Genomic DNA, 15,609 nt, shown 5'->3' with positions numbered 1-15,609 from the left:
GCAAGAGTTTTGGGCCGAAGCTGCTTCAACGGCCACGTACGTGATCAACCGATCTCCAAACTCAGCGATTGATTACTAGCTACCCGAAGAACGATGGACAGGTACCAAGTGTGACTTAAGTAACCTTAGAAGGTTCGGGTGCTCCGCGTTTGTTCATAAGGTTCAAGATAAAACAAGTCCAAGGGCCATAAAAGGAGTATTTGTGGGATACCCGTTCGGTATTAAAGGTTACCGTGTGTGGATGCCAGAAACTGGTAAGTGCGACACCAGTAGGAACGTGGTATTTAACGAAGAAGAGTTATACAAGCACACAGAACACGCCAAGAAAGACGCGGAAGTTGCGAGCATGGAGAATAAAAGAAAAGAAAACCGAACGAGAAGAGTGACGTTCAAAGAAGATTTGATAGAAGGCCCGACTCCATCAAACGTTGACGACGAGGAGCAAACTGCTCAAGGTGGAGGATCTATCTTAAGAGAAACATCTAACAGCTCAGAAGAAGACGTGTGGAGTGAAGAAGATGTAACTGTTTCAGAAACAGAAACAAATTTGGATGATTACATGCTGGCAAGGGACCGAGTTAGAAGGCAAATAAAACCACCATCAAAGTACGAAGACGAGGATTTCGTAGCTTATGCATTAGCAGCAGCAGACGAGATAGAAATAGATGAACCTAAGACCTTCACGGAAGCTATGACGAGTAAGAAAGGGAAGCTATGGAAGAATGGAGCTAACGAAGAGATGGACTCACTCGAACGGAATCGTACATGGATCTTGATCGAGAAACCTGAGAATGCAAAGGTTATTGGATGCAAGTGGATCTTCAAGTTAAAACCGGGGATACCGGGAGTGGAAGAACCAAGGTATAAGGTGAGATTGGTGGCTCAAGGTTTCTCACAACAGGAAGGAATTGATTACAACGAAGTGTTCTCTCCGGTGGTGAAACACGTATCAATTCGCATCATGCTCTCAATCGTGGTTAACAATGACTACGAGCTCGAGCAGATGGACGTAAAGACAGCGTTCTTACACGGGGACCTAGAAGAAAGAATTCTTATGAAGCAACCTGAGGGTTTTGTTAAGAAAGGGGATGAAAACAAAGTGTGCTTGCTTAAGAAATCTTTGTATGGGTTAAAACAATCTCCGAGGCGATGGAACAAGAGGTTTGATTGTTTTATGAAGACTCAACAGTTCGTAAGAAGCAAGGAGGATCCGTGCGTCTACATGAAGAACGTTAAGACGGCACAAGCTGTATTCTTACTCCTATACGTTGATGACATGCTCATAGCCTCGGGAGATAAGCAAGAGATCAAGAACATCAAGGAGAGTTTAAGCAAGGAATTCGAGATGAAAGATTTGGGAAAAGCATCAAGAATATTAGGGATGGATATCATACGAGATAGAGCAAAGGGAACTCTAATATTGTCGCAGGAAAGTTACTTACGGAAGGTGGTGGAGATGTTCGGTATGACGGATGCTAAAGCCGTAGTAACACCAACTTCATCTCAATTCAAGCTAAGGAGTTTAAGACCAGAGCAAAAGGAAGAGGAAAGGGAGTTCATGGAAGAAATTCCCTATTCAAGTGCAGTAGGGAGTATAATGTACGCAATGGTCGGTTCTCGACCGGATCTGGGTTTTGCGGTGGGATTAATAAGCAGATATATGTCTGAACCAGGAAGAGAACACTGGGCAGCTGCTAAGTGGGTTTTAAGGTACCTAACGGGAGCTGCAGGAAGGTGTCTAACGTTTACGAAAGGTTCGAAGTTCAGCATCGAGGGATTTTGCGATTCTGATTACGCAACAGACCTGGACAGAAGAAGGTCTGTTACAGGTTACGTGTTTCAAGTTTGGGGAAATACGATAAGTTGGCGGTCGGGATTACAAGACGTGGTAGCTCTTTCAACAACCGAAGCCGAGTATATGGCTCTAACTGCGGCTGCGAAAGAAGCTTTATGGCTAAGAAGACTATGCAAGGAACTTGGTTTTGATCAAGAAAGTGTCAAGATAAATTGCGATTCACAAAGCGCTATAGCCCTAGCAAAGAATCATGTTCATCACGAGCGAACTAAGCATGTTGACACTAAGTATCATTTCATCAGAGATCTAGTTGAAGATGGCAGTGTTACTCTATCTAAGATCCATACTAGCAAAAACCCAGCAGATTTTCTAACTAAAGCCTTACCCGGGCAGAAGTTTGATCTCTGTTGTGAACTCCTCAAAATAGCCTAAGAAAACGGCACGGCAGGTAACTTCGTTATCGATCACCTCGCACAAGAAGAAGTAATTAAAGTTAGAGCACAAACTTTACTTCTTATCGATAACAAGGAAGCTCAAGGTGGAAGTTACCTGCTACGGAAGATGCGAGGCAAGGAGGTTTCAGCTCAAGGTGGAGTAAGCTGAGATAAACCAAAACAGGAGACAAGATGATTAATGACATGTGAGAGAACGTCTTAAACAGCAAAGTAACGAGCTGAAGGGAGACGAGTACCTCAAAGAGTAACCAGGAGGCTCGGTGGATCGACGGATAAGATTGACGACATGGGAAATGTCTTAAACAGCTAAGTGGAAAGCTGAAGGGAGACATGAGTTGTCGAGACAACAGGAAGAGACGCATACATTTGCGCCTGAAGAGTCTGATCGGAAACATCAAGAGGTTACTAATTTTTTTTTATCAAGTCAGGATAAAGGCAGGAGAAGTAAAGAGATGAACAACTAAAATCGAAGAATTGTAGAACACTTACCGGAAAAGGGGACGTCCGATTTCCGGTGAAGTTTCTCTTATCTCCGATAGTTCTAGAGAAAGGTGGAGTCGCGATCTCCTTTCACGGTGGACAAAGGATCGGAGTAAGAGAGACGCCGTCGCATAGGAAACGTCGATGGTGGGTTCACGAGAATGATTCACGGAGGAGTTGCGCTGAATCTCTTCACAAGGTAAGGCGGAGTGGAAGGTCGAAGACCCTTGACGAAGGATCTGTTCGATTAACGCCATCGCCGCTCGGGATCGTCATCATCGCAAGCAGCATCATCCATGGGAGAAGGAGAGCTCGAAGACGTCTTCGGTGATAACGAAGAAGATGAGAAGAGGAAGCAAATGTGATTAAAGGCCCAAGGTGGAGTTTGTTAGACTAATGGGCCTTAATTAATTTGTCTTGGCCCATCTCTAATTATCATGCAACAAAGAAGAAGTCGGTTAGTAAAAACGGCAAATACGTTAAGGCAAATACGTAAAGGAAATTTGCCATATTACTTTACAATAGAAACTAGGAACTTCTTCATGTATAAATAGGACTTGATAGGCTCATAAGTTAATCATCCAGTCAAGAGAGCAATAGAGATTTAACGAGAGATAGAGATCAAAGAGTTGTGATTTCATCTTTCAAGCATTGTATTAAATCTCAGTTTGGTTTATTCTAATAAAGAGAATACGTTTTGGTCGTTCTTGTTCTAAAGCTATAAAGCACAAGCAAGGTTAAATCCTTACAATAAGAACTAGTAACTTTACACATGCCGAATCTGGCCAAACCACTTAAACATTTCTCTGAGACTCAGATTTTGATATATTCTATAAAATGTCCAAATACTACTATATAATATACTTTTGATGAGATCATACAAGCATTGATAATACCACACTGATTTAATAATTTAAATTTAATTAATTGGGATAAATAAAACAACAGTTTAGTCGTCTTATAAATTAAAAGAAAATAAATCCATAAGTTAAATTCAATTAAGTTCATGCTGAACATTAAGCGCATGAGGTTGATGCGAGTGAGCATGAAGCGTCGAGAGCTGATCATTCAGAGCTTGACATGGATATCTTGTAATCTCTTATGGTCACTAATATTAAAATCATCAACATTTTGTATTATGTCTCTAAAATATCCTCTAAAATATTCCCTTTCAACTCATTGTTATCCATCTTAAACCGAAATGAAAATGAAAATCATGAAGCTACCTGTTTTTCCTTATCTGCATTAATTTCATTTCTTCGACAACTGCATTAACGTCCTAAGAGACTTGAAAAATAAATATAAGAATAATTTGTCATATGTGGAACATGATGTAGATTACACATGATCTAAAAATAAAATAATAATAGTCATTTCATTTCATTCAATTATTTTTTATTTATTGGATGATGGTATACTATTTTCTTGACTGTGTAACTCTGTTACAGTCTTAGCTACAATTAAAGTTTATGGATTGATTTCAATTCAATCGGTCTTAGATTTTAAAATAAATTAAAGTTTTGGATACTTACACACTATAGTGATAATAATAGTATCTCTCATAAAATATTAAATTACTGAGAAAATGAACTACTATCACTCTTTTCTTGGAAAACGATTTTGAAAATTATTCTATGAAGTTTTAATTCCGGCATTTCGACTTATTGGAAAATTAATTTCATTATTTTGAACTTTTGTTACTGAGCTCTTTAGTGGAAGCCAATATGCCAGTTAAACCGCCTTCAACAAAGCTTTGTTGAGTCTGCTCAGAGAGGAGTAGATGGAAGTACATTCCTTTTCCTTGACTCAAAAGCCATTCGATGGTTTTCAAGTTGTGCCACTATTGTACATTTATTTTCCCCAATCTATAAGTTATATTCCCAAAATAGCTTATGCTCAAGAATTTCTATCCAATTTATAAAACAAAAGCTTTATTTACATAAATCATATATTTTCCATATTTTATGTATTTCTTTCAACTCATTGTTATCCATCCTAAACTGAAATGAAAATGAAAATCATGAAGCTACTAGAGTTTTTCTTATCTGCATTGATGTTTTTTTTTTGGACAACTACATTAACGTCCTAAGAGACTTGAAAAATAAATATAGGAATGATTAGTCATATGTGGAACCATCATGTAGATTACACATGATCTAAAGATAAAATAATAATAGTCATTTCATTCAATTTTTTATTTATTTATTGGAGGACGATATAATCTTTTGTTGACTGTGTAACTCTGTTACAATCTTAACTGCAATTAAAAAAATCATTCTATGAAATTTTAATTCCGCATTTCGAGTTATTGGGAAAATAATTTCATTATTTTAATTTTTTGTTGTTTTTACTTTCTATTATACTCAGATTTTTTTTCTTTAACAACTTTTGTTGTTTTTACTCTCTATTATACTCAGACTTTTTTTTTTACCGATCAAAATCAGCTTTGTTCTTTAGCTATTTTTTGTAAGATGTTGATTGGGATCAAATTTTGAAGTTTATGTTTCTAATTTCAAAATCAGATCCGTGAAGCACTATTACTCCTCTATCAAAGAGACTGATAGTTTTGTCAACAAAAAAAAAATTTACTCCTCTATCAAAGAGATTATGATAATTTTGTCAACAAAAAAAGGGAAAACAGAGATTATGTTAATACACACACCCGGTGGGGATCGAACCCACAATCGTCTGATTAGAAGTCAGACGCCTTATCCATTGGGCCACGGGTGCCTCTTTGGTACTCAGTCCAATTAAGTTTTATTTAATCACTGTCAAGATTCGAATTCGAACCATATTCCACCATATTCCAGCAATAGTTGAACTTGTTTCTCCTCTTTTTTTTTTTGAACACAACTTGTTTCTCCTCTGTCAGCTAGTTTCAGCAGCTAATATGAAAGTGTTTTTTTCCTTCCACTTCTTTGTTATCTTATTATTTGAAAATGTAAAATGTTTTCAAAGTTGTTTTTACATTCTAAACACACCAAAACGAGTATCTTCTAGAGGACGGTTTGAAGCAGCAGAGAGACAAAGTCCCAAAACCTTTCTTGTATCAGATGGATCAATCACTCCGTCATCCCAAAGCCTCGCCGTTGAGAAGTAAGCATTTGCCTCTCTCTCATATGCATCCACCGTTTTCTTCTTGAACACCTCCTCCTCTTCCTCTGTCCACTGCATATCACACCAAAAAAAAATACTCATCTCTCATCAATGTTGAGAAAAAAAGAAGAAGAGTTCAGTACCTTTATTCCTTGTCTCTTCTTGGTAGCTCTTTCGATCTGACTTAAAACACCAGCCGCCTGCAAAGTTTCTCCTCCTCAAGATGATCAGATTTATTATAAACACATTTTTGATTTTTTTAAAAACATTTTCGGTTCGGATTGGTTTTTTACCTGAGGACCTCCCATGATGCCAATTCTAGCGTTTGGCCACATGAACATGAAGTCTGGACTGAACGCACGTCCACACATCGCATAGTTTCCAGCACCAAAGCTTGCACCCGTTATAATTGTTATCTTTGGTACCTTAGCACAAGAGACTGCCATCACCATTTTCGCTCCAGATTTTGCAATTCCATTAGCCTCAGCTCTTGAACCCACCTGTACATAAAGCAAAAGAAGCTGCTAAGATCAAGACACATGACACACTCTCTATCATGTTAGAACACAACAAGAACACTTTTTAGTTACCATAAAGCCTGTGATGTTCTGTAGAAAAACGAGAGGGATTTTACGCTGAGAGCATAACTCGATGAAGTGAGCTCCTTTCAGTGCAGATTCATTAAACAGTATGCCATTGTTCCCGATGATCCCCACTGTCTGACCATATATTCTAGCGAAACCTGTCACAAGCGTCTACCAAATAAAAAAGTTCAAGTGAGATACAATTAATGGTGGAAGAAAGGGTTAAGAAGACTCGGAAGCGTTTCCTCACAGTGCCGTATTGTTTCTTGAACTCGTCAAACTCACTCCCATCAACAATCCGAGCAATGATAGACCGGACATCGAACTGCTGCTTGTGGTCTACCGGAGCAATGGACCTAAGCTCGGTTACGTCGTAGAGCGGTTCTTTGCACTCAACGTTTTTGCTTCCTTCCGTCCCTTGTTTTGCCGCCATGTGAAGATTCTTGACAATGTTTCTTCCAATAGCGAGTCCATGCAGCTCGTCTGCAAAGATTAGAGCAGCTTCTTTTAGTTCTAAACTCTTAAAGACATGATACAAACAGAAAGAGATTTATATTTACCACCTTGAGCAAAATAATCAGAGACGCCAGAGACATTACAGTGAACCGTTGCGCCTCCTAAATCCTCAGCTGAGACCACCTCTCCTGTGGCAGCCTGTTCATAATATTTTCACTTTAGCTTCATGAAACTAATTAAGACTAAGAAAAAGATGATAAACCTTGACAAGAGGAGGTCCAGCCAAAAATATGGTACCGTTCCCTTTCACCATGACACTCTCATCAGCCATGGCAGGGATATAAGCACCACCGGCAGTGCACGAGCCCAACACGATGGCGATCTGTGGGATCCCTTGTGATGACATAACAGACTCGTTGTAGAAAACTCTACCGAAGTTCTCCTTGTCAGGGAAAACCTCTGCCTGCTTCGGAAGGTAAGCGCCGCCGCTGTCGACTAAGTATATGCAAGGGAGCCTGCACCGAGCAGCGATCTCTTGTGCTCTGAGATGTTTCTTGATGGTTATGGGATAGTAAGTCCCTCCTTTGACTGTGGGATCGTTCGCCATGAACATACAGAGATGGTTATGGATTGGTCCTATCCCTGTGATGATGCCGCCTGATGGTAATGGCTCCTCGTACAGTTCATGTCCTGCAAGCTTCAAAGCATATTCATAGACTCTTCTTCTATCATTCAAACATTAATCTCTTATGCAGCTAGTAATGAGCAAATGAGGTCAAGAATGCAAAACCTGAGAGAGCTCCAAGAAGGAAGAACCAGGATCAAGAAGCTTATCGATCCTTTCTCTAGGCAACAGCTTGTTTCTACTTTTGTTCCTTTTCACAGCTTCCTCTCCACCTCCAGCTAACACCTTTGTGATGTGGGAGCGAAGTTCCGATAAGATCCCTTCCATGGCGACAGAGTTGCTAGAAAAAGCCTCAGACTTTCTATCAACTCCGTCAGGGAGAACTCCAACGCAGAAACCCTTTTGTTGTAGTCCACGGAAGATCCGAAAAGGATCGGACTTTGAATCGGTTCCGGGTCGGATCCTCCATTGATGAACACTAGTAAGCTCTTCAGAAGCTGTAACTGCCCTTCTCCCCAAAAGCCTCAACATTTTTCTTTCGTCTTCTCACTGTCTCTCGAAACCGATCTCACTTCAGACACCACTGAAAGCTCACGACTATTGTCTTTTTTAGTACTACTTTATTACGCAAGCCACTTAATCTGAGTGTGGTGGTGTGTGACAAATTCACTTTAGTGGAAAGGAATAAAAATTGAATCTTTATCCAATCAAACAAAGCCAACATTACGACGATACGACAGCGTTTGGTCTCGGCGTCTTTGCTTTCTTCTAGAGAGATGTAGAGTCTATTCCCTCCGTTCCTAAAAATAGGATTTTCTGGATTTTATTTTTGTTCCACAAAGAAAGATTTTCTATATTTTTAAGGTACTTTTGTATATTTTTGAGGTACTTTTGTATACTTTTGAGGATCATTAATTATGAATATTTGAATTGATTAAATTTTATTGGTTGATAGTTATTGGAAATTGTATAAAACATAAATAGTAAACTAAAGTTGGCAAATATTTATTGTAATCTTAGTAAACGTGAAAACTCTAGAAAATCTTACTTTCAGGAACGGAGGGAGTAGTAGATAAGACTCTCTCTCTCTCTCTCTCTCTCTCTCTCTGCATTAGCAATCGTCAATGTTGTCTTTGGGTGTTTCGCTGAGTCCAACTTTAACAGAGCGGAGGCTCATGTCTTCGATGTGTTCTGTCTCCACGATGGTTGCTTTGGTTTCTTTACCAGTGTCAAAAAGGAAGCCCCGAAGTTTAGGACTCAACGCTTCAGCGTCACCAAGTACTGAACCAACAACGCCATATATCGATGTTGACGTCGTGTCTACTTCCAAAAAGGTTTCTGTTTTACACCTTCTAAGAGTCTAAAGTTCACAGCTTTGCTTAGTGTCTAGAGAGAAACAGAGGAAAGGGATTTGATAAAACCATGTTTTGTAGGTGCTTGTTCCGATTGGATACGGTACGGAGGAGATCGAAGCTGTTGTGTTAGTTGATGTTCTACGGCGAGCTGGTGCAGAGGTCACTCTTGCTTCCGTGGAGCAGAAGCTAGAGGTTGAAGGGTCTTCAGGGACCAAGTTGCTTGCTGATGTCTTAATCTCAAAATGTGCCGAACAAGTTTTTGATCTTGTTGCTTTGCCTGTAAAGTTTCCTCTTTTTCATTTTTTTTTTGGAATTAAGACATTAACAAATCTTCTGCTTTTGGCTGATTCATTATCAAATTGTTGGAAGGGAGGTATGCCTGGTGCTGTTAGGTTAAGAGACTGTGTGACTCTGGAGAAGATCATGAAGAGACAAGCTGAAGATAAGAGGTTGTACGGTGCTATATCCATGGCTCCTGCTATTACTCTTCTTCCATGGGGACTTTTGACAAGAAAGAAGGTATAAAAGCTAAAAGGAATGTAACTTATCATTTGATTTTCATTTTCTTAACTTGGTGTAGTTCATTGTGCAAGACAACAGGACATCCTGCTTTTTTCGGGAAGCTGCCTACGTTTTGGGCTGTGAAGACAAACATTCAGATCTCAGGGGAGCTTACAACTAGCCGTGGACCAGGCACTTCTTTTCAGTTTGCTCTTTCCTTGGCTAACCAGCTCTTTGGAGAAACCACAGCCAAAACCGTTGAAGAGGTTCTGGTATGTAACTTACTTGGATCATTCTTTTTCTTTATCCATCTTGATATGTAACAAGTCTTCTTTTCTAACCATTTGTCCAGCTTCTGCGTGATGGTTACCAGAATCCTAAGACGGAAGAGTTTAATAGCGTTGACTGGTCTCTAAACCGCACACCTCGTGTAAGGCAGCATGTATGCTATGACCAATGCATTTCCATGTAATCTCATGAAATGAGGATATGATGATAACTGTTTATTTTTTTGGTTATTTTATTTTTATTGTCTGTGGAGTGCTGTTTTAGCTGGCTGATTCTTGTAGGTTCTGTGAAAATGATTTTAATGATGTAACTAAATTCAGGTTCTTATGCCGGTAGCTAATGGTTCTGAAGAGGTTGAAGTGGTCACAATTGCAGATGTTCTTAGAAGAGCCAAAGTAGATGTCACAGTCGCATCAGTAGAAAGATCTTTGCGGATTACAGCATCTCAAGGAACCAAAATTGTCACCGACAAATTGATCGGTGAAGCTGCTGAATCATCATATGATCTAATCCTTCTTCCGGTAAAGACATTAAAGATCACTATAGCCATATTGTTGTTTATTACAATGGTGAATAACTTTGATGTGTTGGCCTAGGGAGGCCATGCTGGCTCAGAACGTCTACAGAAGTCTAAACATCTCAAGAAGCTACTCAAAGAACAACAAGAAGCTGGGAGAATATATGGAGCTGCTAACTCTTCATCAACTGTCCTGCATAAACACGGTTTACTCAGGGTAAACTGAAGATTATTTCTTTTTTGTTCTTTTCTGTTCTAGATATGAGCAAACACTGTACACGGTATGAATCCTATTGCAGGAGAAGAGAACAGTTGTGTACATTTCAGAGACAGACGGGCGTGCAAATGACCGAATGATCCAAGGGGCAGAAGTTGTTATAGATGGAAACGTAATTACAAGTTTGGGGCTCGCAACTGTTACTAATTTTTCTCTAGCTATTGTTAGTAAGCTGTTTGGACATGGTAGAGCAAGAAGTGTTTCAGAAGGGCTTGTGCATGAGTATCGAGGGAATTTGAAGGCATCTTGATCAAGATACACAGTTAGAGGATGAGTCCACTGCTGATCTTATACTGAAGTCTTTTGTTCAGCATTTTGGTAGCAACCCATCTCTATCCAGGGATTTTTCATGAGACAACCCTAGGAAATTTTGCCAGTTAAGTTAGTTTTGTATAAGATTTTGTATTCCCAGTTGGAGACTACAGCATATGGTTCATTCTAAACTTGATGTTTCCATTTGTATACTCTCTTGTACGTTGTTGATTTGGTCTCAAAAGTAGTTATTAGTCTTTGGAATAAGGTCCACGCAGGTTACAAGCATAAATCCACTCTAGTTAAGTCACAAAGATGTTGGACATTGACACGTCCTATAAAGCAACATGAAGATCCATTACATCAGGAAGATTTGAAAAACAAAAAAAAAAACAAAAGATGCTACAAGAAAACAGAACAAAAGAGTGTTGTTCATCAATCTCTGTTACATAGGCCTAAGTTACATACAAAGCTAGCTTCTATTATTCTGTGTTCTATAACTTCGGCTCTTTGTTGAGTTCCTTCGGCGATAAGCTCTCTACCAAGGACCTGTCGATGTCCGTCGCAGGCATTGCCTTTTGCACCCCAATGGCTGGCGCATTGGCTCCAGAAGCTGCAAAAACAAATGAGCCAATCTCTGTTAATTATCAAAACTTGTTGGATTAGTCTTTATGTTAAGATGTGATGTTTCACTTCATTGTGCAAGACTCGAGAAAAGAAGAGACAGTACCTGTTTTTTCTGCTTTTCCATGATTTCAACCTGCATGAAACATTTGATCAATTGGTCAGAACAGCAAAAAAATATAAAAATACATCCCAATTGAAAAGTCTCAAGATAGGAAGAAGCGAGGCACACTTGTTTCCTATGCAACTCTTCATTCAGCTCTTTCAGCTGTGCAACTTCTGCCTCCAACTCCAACGTATAAGCCTGTTCAGGCAGCGAAATGAAAAACTAAATAACTATACCAAACGGTGGTTTTAAAGTAAATGGGCACTCACTTGCTTGCGAGCGCGGGATCTTGCAGCTGATTCCCTATTCTTAATCATCCTTTTTTGCCTCCTCTCAATCACTTTCTCCAGGACTGCGCCTGTTTTTCTTCCGCGGCCAAACATGTAAGGAACAGGTAACAGAGATGCATCCATGTTACTCTTTGGAGTCAGATTAGGTGACATCTGGCTTCCAGGAGACACTGCTGGAACCGTAACTCCTGTTTTAAAATCAACAGCTTGGAGAAGATTATTGTTCATAGGCCTGTCCCTAACTCCAAGAATTGAAGGCTTCACTTCCTGGCAGTACGAAAAAAGCAAACCAATGTCAGTTTAACTAAAACATAATTACATACAAAACCAGCTTAATCTTCAACATGAAAACTGTACTGACTGTATCTTGAGGTTCTTAGTCACCTGTGTTGGAGGTTGAGAACGGTTGTCCAAACCAACAGTGTTAGAAAACGCCACAGTGGTCTGTTTGGGAAAAGGTCTCTCCTGCTTCTGTATCAGTTGTTGCGGCTGCTGCACCTTCTGTGGCTGCAGAGTTTGAGTTGTCAGCAGATTGGGTCTCACTGTGGCTCCACAAGGCTGGTTAGGACCAAACCCATTAGGAGCTGAATCCAGACCTGCATTACTGCCAAACCCATAGAACCCAGCATCGAAGTTATCAATCCTCTCCACCTGACCTTGCTGAGGTTCTTCCCTGACCACACCCGCCTTGAGCAAGAACTCCTCCAAAGTCATCTCTCCCAAGGTCTGTTGCCTCTGAGGAACTCCACTCGCTCCAGTCTCATCCTCCTCCCTCATCAGCTCCTTCCAGACATCATCAACCCTTTTCTGACTAATCGTACGAGGCAAGTTAATTGACCCTTGTCTCTGCAAACCACCAGTTTCTCCTCCCACACCAACAGACAAACCCCCATTGTTGTCAACGCTGTTCATCATGAAGTGGCTTTCCTCAGCTGTCCATATGTTCTTCAAGAGCTCGTCCATGTTCATGGACCCAAAATCCTTGCCAATCCCAGTCCCACCACCACCCCACGAGTTCTGAAACTCATCAAAGGTCAACGAGAACACCGAGTTCTGTCTGGTCAATGCAAGACCAGTCCCCAAAGTTGGTTGCTTTGCGTTAAATACTTCATTTCTCACAACATCAACAAAGTTCATACGAGATCCCATCCTCTTACGTACGTTTCTTCTCAAATCAAGCTATATGACCCCTTCAAGTGAACAAACAAGCAGAGGTTATGATTTTAATCATACATCCATTACATACAAAAAAAAAATGTTGATCTCATTCAAACAGTTTGAAACAGAGAAAGAATCTAAAAAATCACTGGTAAAGTATTAATCTTTAGAATACCAATACTCATAAGAGAGTGTATCCGTGAAGAAAGAATCAGACTTTATCAATGGGAAGCTAGATTTCGTCTCTACAAAAGATTGAGAAGAAGAAGCAGAGCAAACAGTGAAAACAGAGGAGAATAAAAACACCCAATTATATGCTTATATATACGGCGGGAAAATTTATGATTCTGATCCAATCAATGAATCCGAAACAAGAAACCAATCAGTGATAGTAGTACACAAAAATGAATTAAATTAAAATGGTTAAAAAACAATGAAGCAGCTCAGTCATACAAACCAACAAAGAGAGAAAATTAAAGGAGGAAGCTTTTATTTTGCATTACCTTTTTGGAAACTCACTATTTCCTTTTTGAGAAAGGAAAAGACCTGAAAGTATATATCAAAGAGAGAGAGATGGTTGAGACTAGAGAGAGGGAGAGATGGACAAGTGTCCAAGGTGCGACACTCGTCGGTATATAAAGATGGGTTCCGTCTGTTTGGACTCTGAGATTATTTTATTCTCGACATGGTTTTAAATAACCAATGCCCTCTCTTTGACGTCAGATCGTGCGTGTAACAAATGTATTGGACAACGTTGTCCAATGAGAAACACTGCTTTTTTCAAATAATTAGAGACTGCAACGAATGGTGATTCGCAAAGTGTATCCTTATTGGCCGTTAGATTCCCTTTTGCACCCTATACGAATGATGTTTATCAGCCACATGGCGCGCATTCAACGCCCTTGTAAACAATTAAAATTAAGCAACAAAACTTATAACCCTCTGTATTGATCGATTTTCACATGTGATGTCATCTTCTCTTAAATTTATTTTATTATAGACTCTAATCTTTTGACTCTGTTCTCAATGCAAGTGCCTCTCCGTGTCTTCTATCTTTTATTTCTATTTTCAAATCATATTTTAATAATGTTTTGAAAGAATCTACTGGATTAGGAAAGTCTAATTTGCATAAACATATAAAAAATGGAACCGTGAGCTTGTAGAATTCACATGGGACTCCACTCTAGTCTTTTGGAGACATGTTGTTTCCTTTATTAGATTTGATTAGTATAACAAATATATGTCATGACACCTATGTATTTTCCTATTGTTTTATTTTGCGTCCAGAACTATAAGTTGATAAGAGTGGTTATAGTCTTAGAAAGAGGTCTACTGATTGGAGATCTCTCAATTAGAAAAATAAATGACTGTTGGGAGAAAGCTTTGAGGCATAGCAAAGTATATTTTCCTAGTAAATGCATATGCTTTTGAAGTGAATGGCTCAAATAATGTTAGCTCGAAGGTTAAGCACTCTTACACGCAATCCAATCATGTGGACCAAATATCTTCAATTGTTTTTATGTGGAAGAGGACTGTAGTCAGATTTTATGCTCGATAAAAGTAGCTTCAAATAGCTTTAAGCCTTCAACTAAAGCTATGTGTTTCCTCTTTATATGATCCGTTGATAGTCTTAAGTCGTGGGCTTTATATGGGCTCTAAATTTGTCTGTCTTATTCAGTAGGCTTGAACTTAAGTGAGTTGCACTGATGATTAGACATGGACAACTCTGAACTATTTGTTTCCAACGAACTGGTTGATATGTGTTGAATCAAACCGGAAATTTGAACTCAGAATTTCAACCGGTTTATCTGGTTTAGGGACATCTGGTGGGAAAAAGATTCCAAGTTTGCTTCCGAAGTTTAAAGTCTCAACAAAGAAAGCTTCTTTATTTCGGCCATGACACAGCCTGTCTTTGTCATGTGGACAGCTTACGATTACTTTAGCAGAAAGTCAGTCGCAAAGGACAGGAAATGACACTGCGAGATGTATGTATAATGTATGAACGGTTTGAATCCTTGAATCCTCATTTTTTGGTTTAAACTATTAATTTACAACAGAAAGATAAGGCTTTTCTCCCTCTTTTGCTAGCAACTTTTGTTCAGATAATTTATTACTTTAAATTCATTTGTCCGAGGTAATTATTACCATTAACACACGTTACAGACCTCATAATTAAATGGTTTTATTTTTATGTAAGTTCAAATCGAATTTCTTCTTTAAAATAAAACAACTTAGTTTGAGTACAAAATGAATAGTCTATGACAACATCAAATCCCCATAACATTATTATTCTGTTTGTCAGAATCAAATTTTACCAGCTGTGAAACGGATCCAGTTGACCCGACCGGCTACCTTTTGTGCATTCCTACTTCTGCTACCGTCAACGATTCTCATTCTATTATTGGAATTTACCATGTCTGAAGTTTCAGATTCGGTCCTTGACTATTTGATTTCCATGCAATACTTACAATGACATGATGACTTTATAAAAAAGTGAATAAACACTTTAATTTGAAAAATATATATCTTCGGAGTTTGGCCAAAACAATAATGTTTCTACCTCATATTTTCTAGGTTGATATCCATAGTATATAATTATTTTAACTAATACTACTACTAAAGAAAAAGTTTTCAGAGATATATGGAAGTAAAGTATAAAGTTAGGGGTAGATTTAATATTTTGATAGTAAAGTAACTTTCCATTTATACACATAGTTAAATATGGAAGTATACTAAAAGTTAGTATATAT

General features: G+C 38.9%; 3 protein-coding genes and 1 non-coding gene across 8 annotated transcripts; 1 reads left to right on the top strand and 3 right to left on the bottom strand.

Moving 5' to 3' along the window:
• Nucleotides 1-5,387: 5,387 nt before the first annotated feature.
• On the bottom strand, nt 5,388-5,460 carry TRNAR-UCU (transfer RNA arginine (anticodon UCU)). The gene has a single exon. It is a non-coding gene; the product is annotated as a tRNA-Arg (tRNA).
• Nucleotides 5,461-5,614: 154 nt separating this feature from the next.
• On the bottom strand, nt 5,615-8,088 carry LOC130494695 (methylcrotonoyl-CoA carboxylase beta chain, mitochondrial; the record flags this gene model as incomplete). The annotated part of the gene is given in 8 exon segments (XM_057000208.1): nt 5,615-5,898; nt 5,970-6,026; nt 6,120-6,326; nt 6,417-6,581; nt 6,661-6,893; nt 6,974-7,064; nt 7,129-7,563; nt 7,657-8,088. Coding segments are annotated over 8 exon segments (1,758 nt in total). The 3' UTR covers nt 5,615-5,694.
• Nucleotides 8,089-8,563: 475 nt separating this feature from the next.
• LOC108854552 (protein DJ-1 homolog C) lies at nt 8,564-10,896 on the top strand. Of its 3 annotated transcripts, none has more exons than XM_057000205.1 (8): nt 8,564-8,825; nt 8,925-9,125; nt 9,216-9,365; nt 9,440-9,619; nt 9,700-9,789; nt 9,956-10,156; nt 10,251-10,369; nt 10,452-10,660. In XM_057000205.1, the coding sequence occupies exons 1-8, from the start codon at nt 8,616-8,618 to the stop codon at nt 10,507-10,509; spliced, it is 1,209 nt and encodes a 402-aa protein (XP_056856185.1). In that variant the 5' UTR covers nt 8,564-8,615; the 3' UTR covers nt 10,510-10,660. The 3 variants fall into 3 exon arrangements, with proteins under 3 accessions (XP_056856185.1, XP_018483647.1, XP_018483646.1); XM_018628145.2 differs by having other exon boundaries at nt 8,568-8,825; nt 9,700-9,777; nt 10,232-10,369; nt 10,452-10,896; XM_018628144.2 differs by having other exon boundaries at nt 8,568-8,825; nt 10,232-10,369; nt 10,452-10,896.
• An 87-nt stretch (nt 10,897-10,983) lies between these two features.
• LOC108854553 (ABSCISIC ACID-INSENSITIVE 5-like protein 6) lies at nt 10,984-13,502 on the bottom strand. 3 transcript variants are annotated; one of them, XM_018628147.2, is made up of 6 exons: nt 13,035-13,321; nt 12,086-12,891; nt 11,681-11,968; nt 11,538-11,609; nt 11,412-11,441; nt 10,984-11,294 (listed from the first exon to the last, which is right to left on the bottom strand). In XM_018628147.2, the coding sequence occupies exons 2-6, from the start codon at nt 12,848-12,850 to the stop codon at nt 11,220-11,222; spliced, it is 1,230 nt and encodes a 409-aa protein (XP_018483649.1). In that variant the 5' UTR covers nt 12,851-12,891; nt 13,035-13,321; the 3' UTR covers nt 10,984-11,219. The 3 variants fall into 3 exon arrangements, with proteins under 3 accessions (XP_018483649.1, XP_056856187.1, XP_056856186.1); XM_057000207.1 differs by lacking the exon at nt 13,035-13,321 and adding an exon at nt 13,363-13,502 and having other exon boundaries at nt 11,412-11,609; XM_057000206.1 differs by having other exon boundaries at nt 11,412-11,609; nt 13,035-13,322.
• Nucleotides 13,503-15,609: the final 2,107 nt, after the last annotated feature.

This window comes from Raphanus sativus, unplaced genomic scaffold, assembly GCF_000801105.2.
Source record: "Raphanus sativus cultivar WK10039 unplaced genomic scaffold, ASM80110v3 Scaffold2424, whole genome shotgun sequence".
Classification (NCBI taxonomy): Eukaryota; Viridiplantae; Streptophyta; class Magnoliopsida; order Brassicales; family Brassicaceae; genus Raphanus; species Raphanus sativus.
Note: the sequence above shows the minus strand (reverse complement) of the source record. Positions and strands in the feature narration are given on the sequence as shown.

What these genes read in the sequence shown, in the direction of transcription:
- LOC108854552 (XM_018628144.2), top strand. Translation starts at nt 8,616, where the DNA reads ATGTTGTCTTTGGGTGTTTCGCTGAGTCCAACTTTAACAGAGCGGAGG. An exon ending in TTGATCTTGTTGCTTTGCCT is followed by an intron (nt 9,126 to 9,215) that starts GTAAAGTTTCCT and finishes AATTGTTGGAAG; the next exon opens with GGAGGTATGCCTGGTGCTGT. An exon ending in ATGATCTAATCCTTCTTCCG is followed by an intron (nt 10,157 to 10,231) that starts GTAAAGACATTA and finishes GTGTTGGCCTAG; the next exon opens with GGAGGCCATGCTGGCTCAGA.
- LOC108854553 (XM_057000207.1), bottom strand. Translation starts at nt 12,850, where the DNA reads ATGGGATCTCGTATGAACTTTGTTGATGTTGTGAGAAATGAAGTATTT. An exon ending in GTTCTCAACCTCCAACACAG is followed by an intron (nt 11,969 to 12,085) that starts GTGACTAAGAAC and finishes TCGTACTGCCAG; the next exon opens with GAAGTGAAGCCTTCAATTCT. An exon ending in TGGAAAAGCAGAAAAAACAG is followed by an intron (nt 11,295 to 11,411) that starts GTACTGTCTCTT and finishes TTGTTTTTGCAG; the next exon opens with CTTCTGGAGCCAATGCGCCA.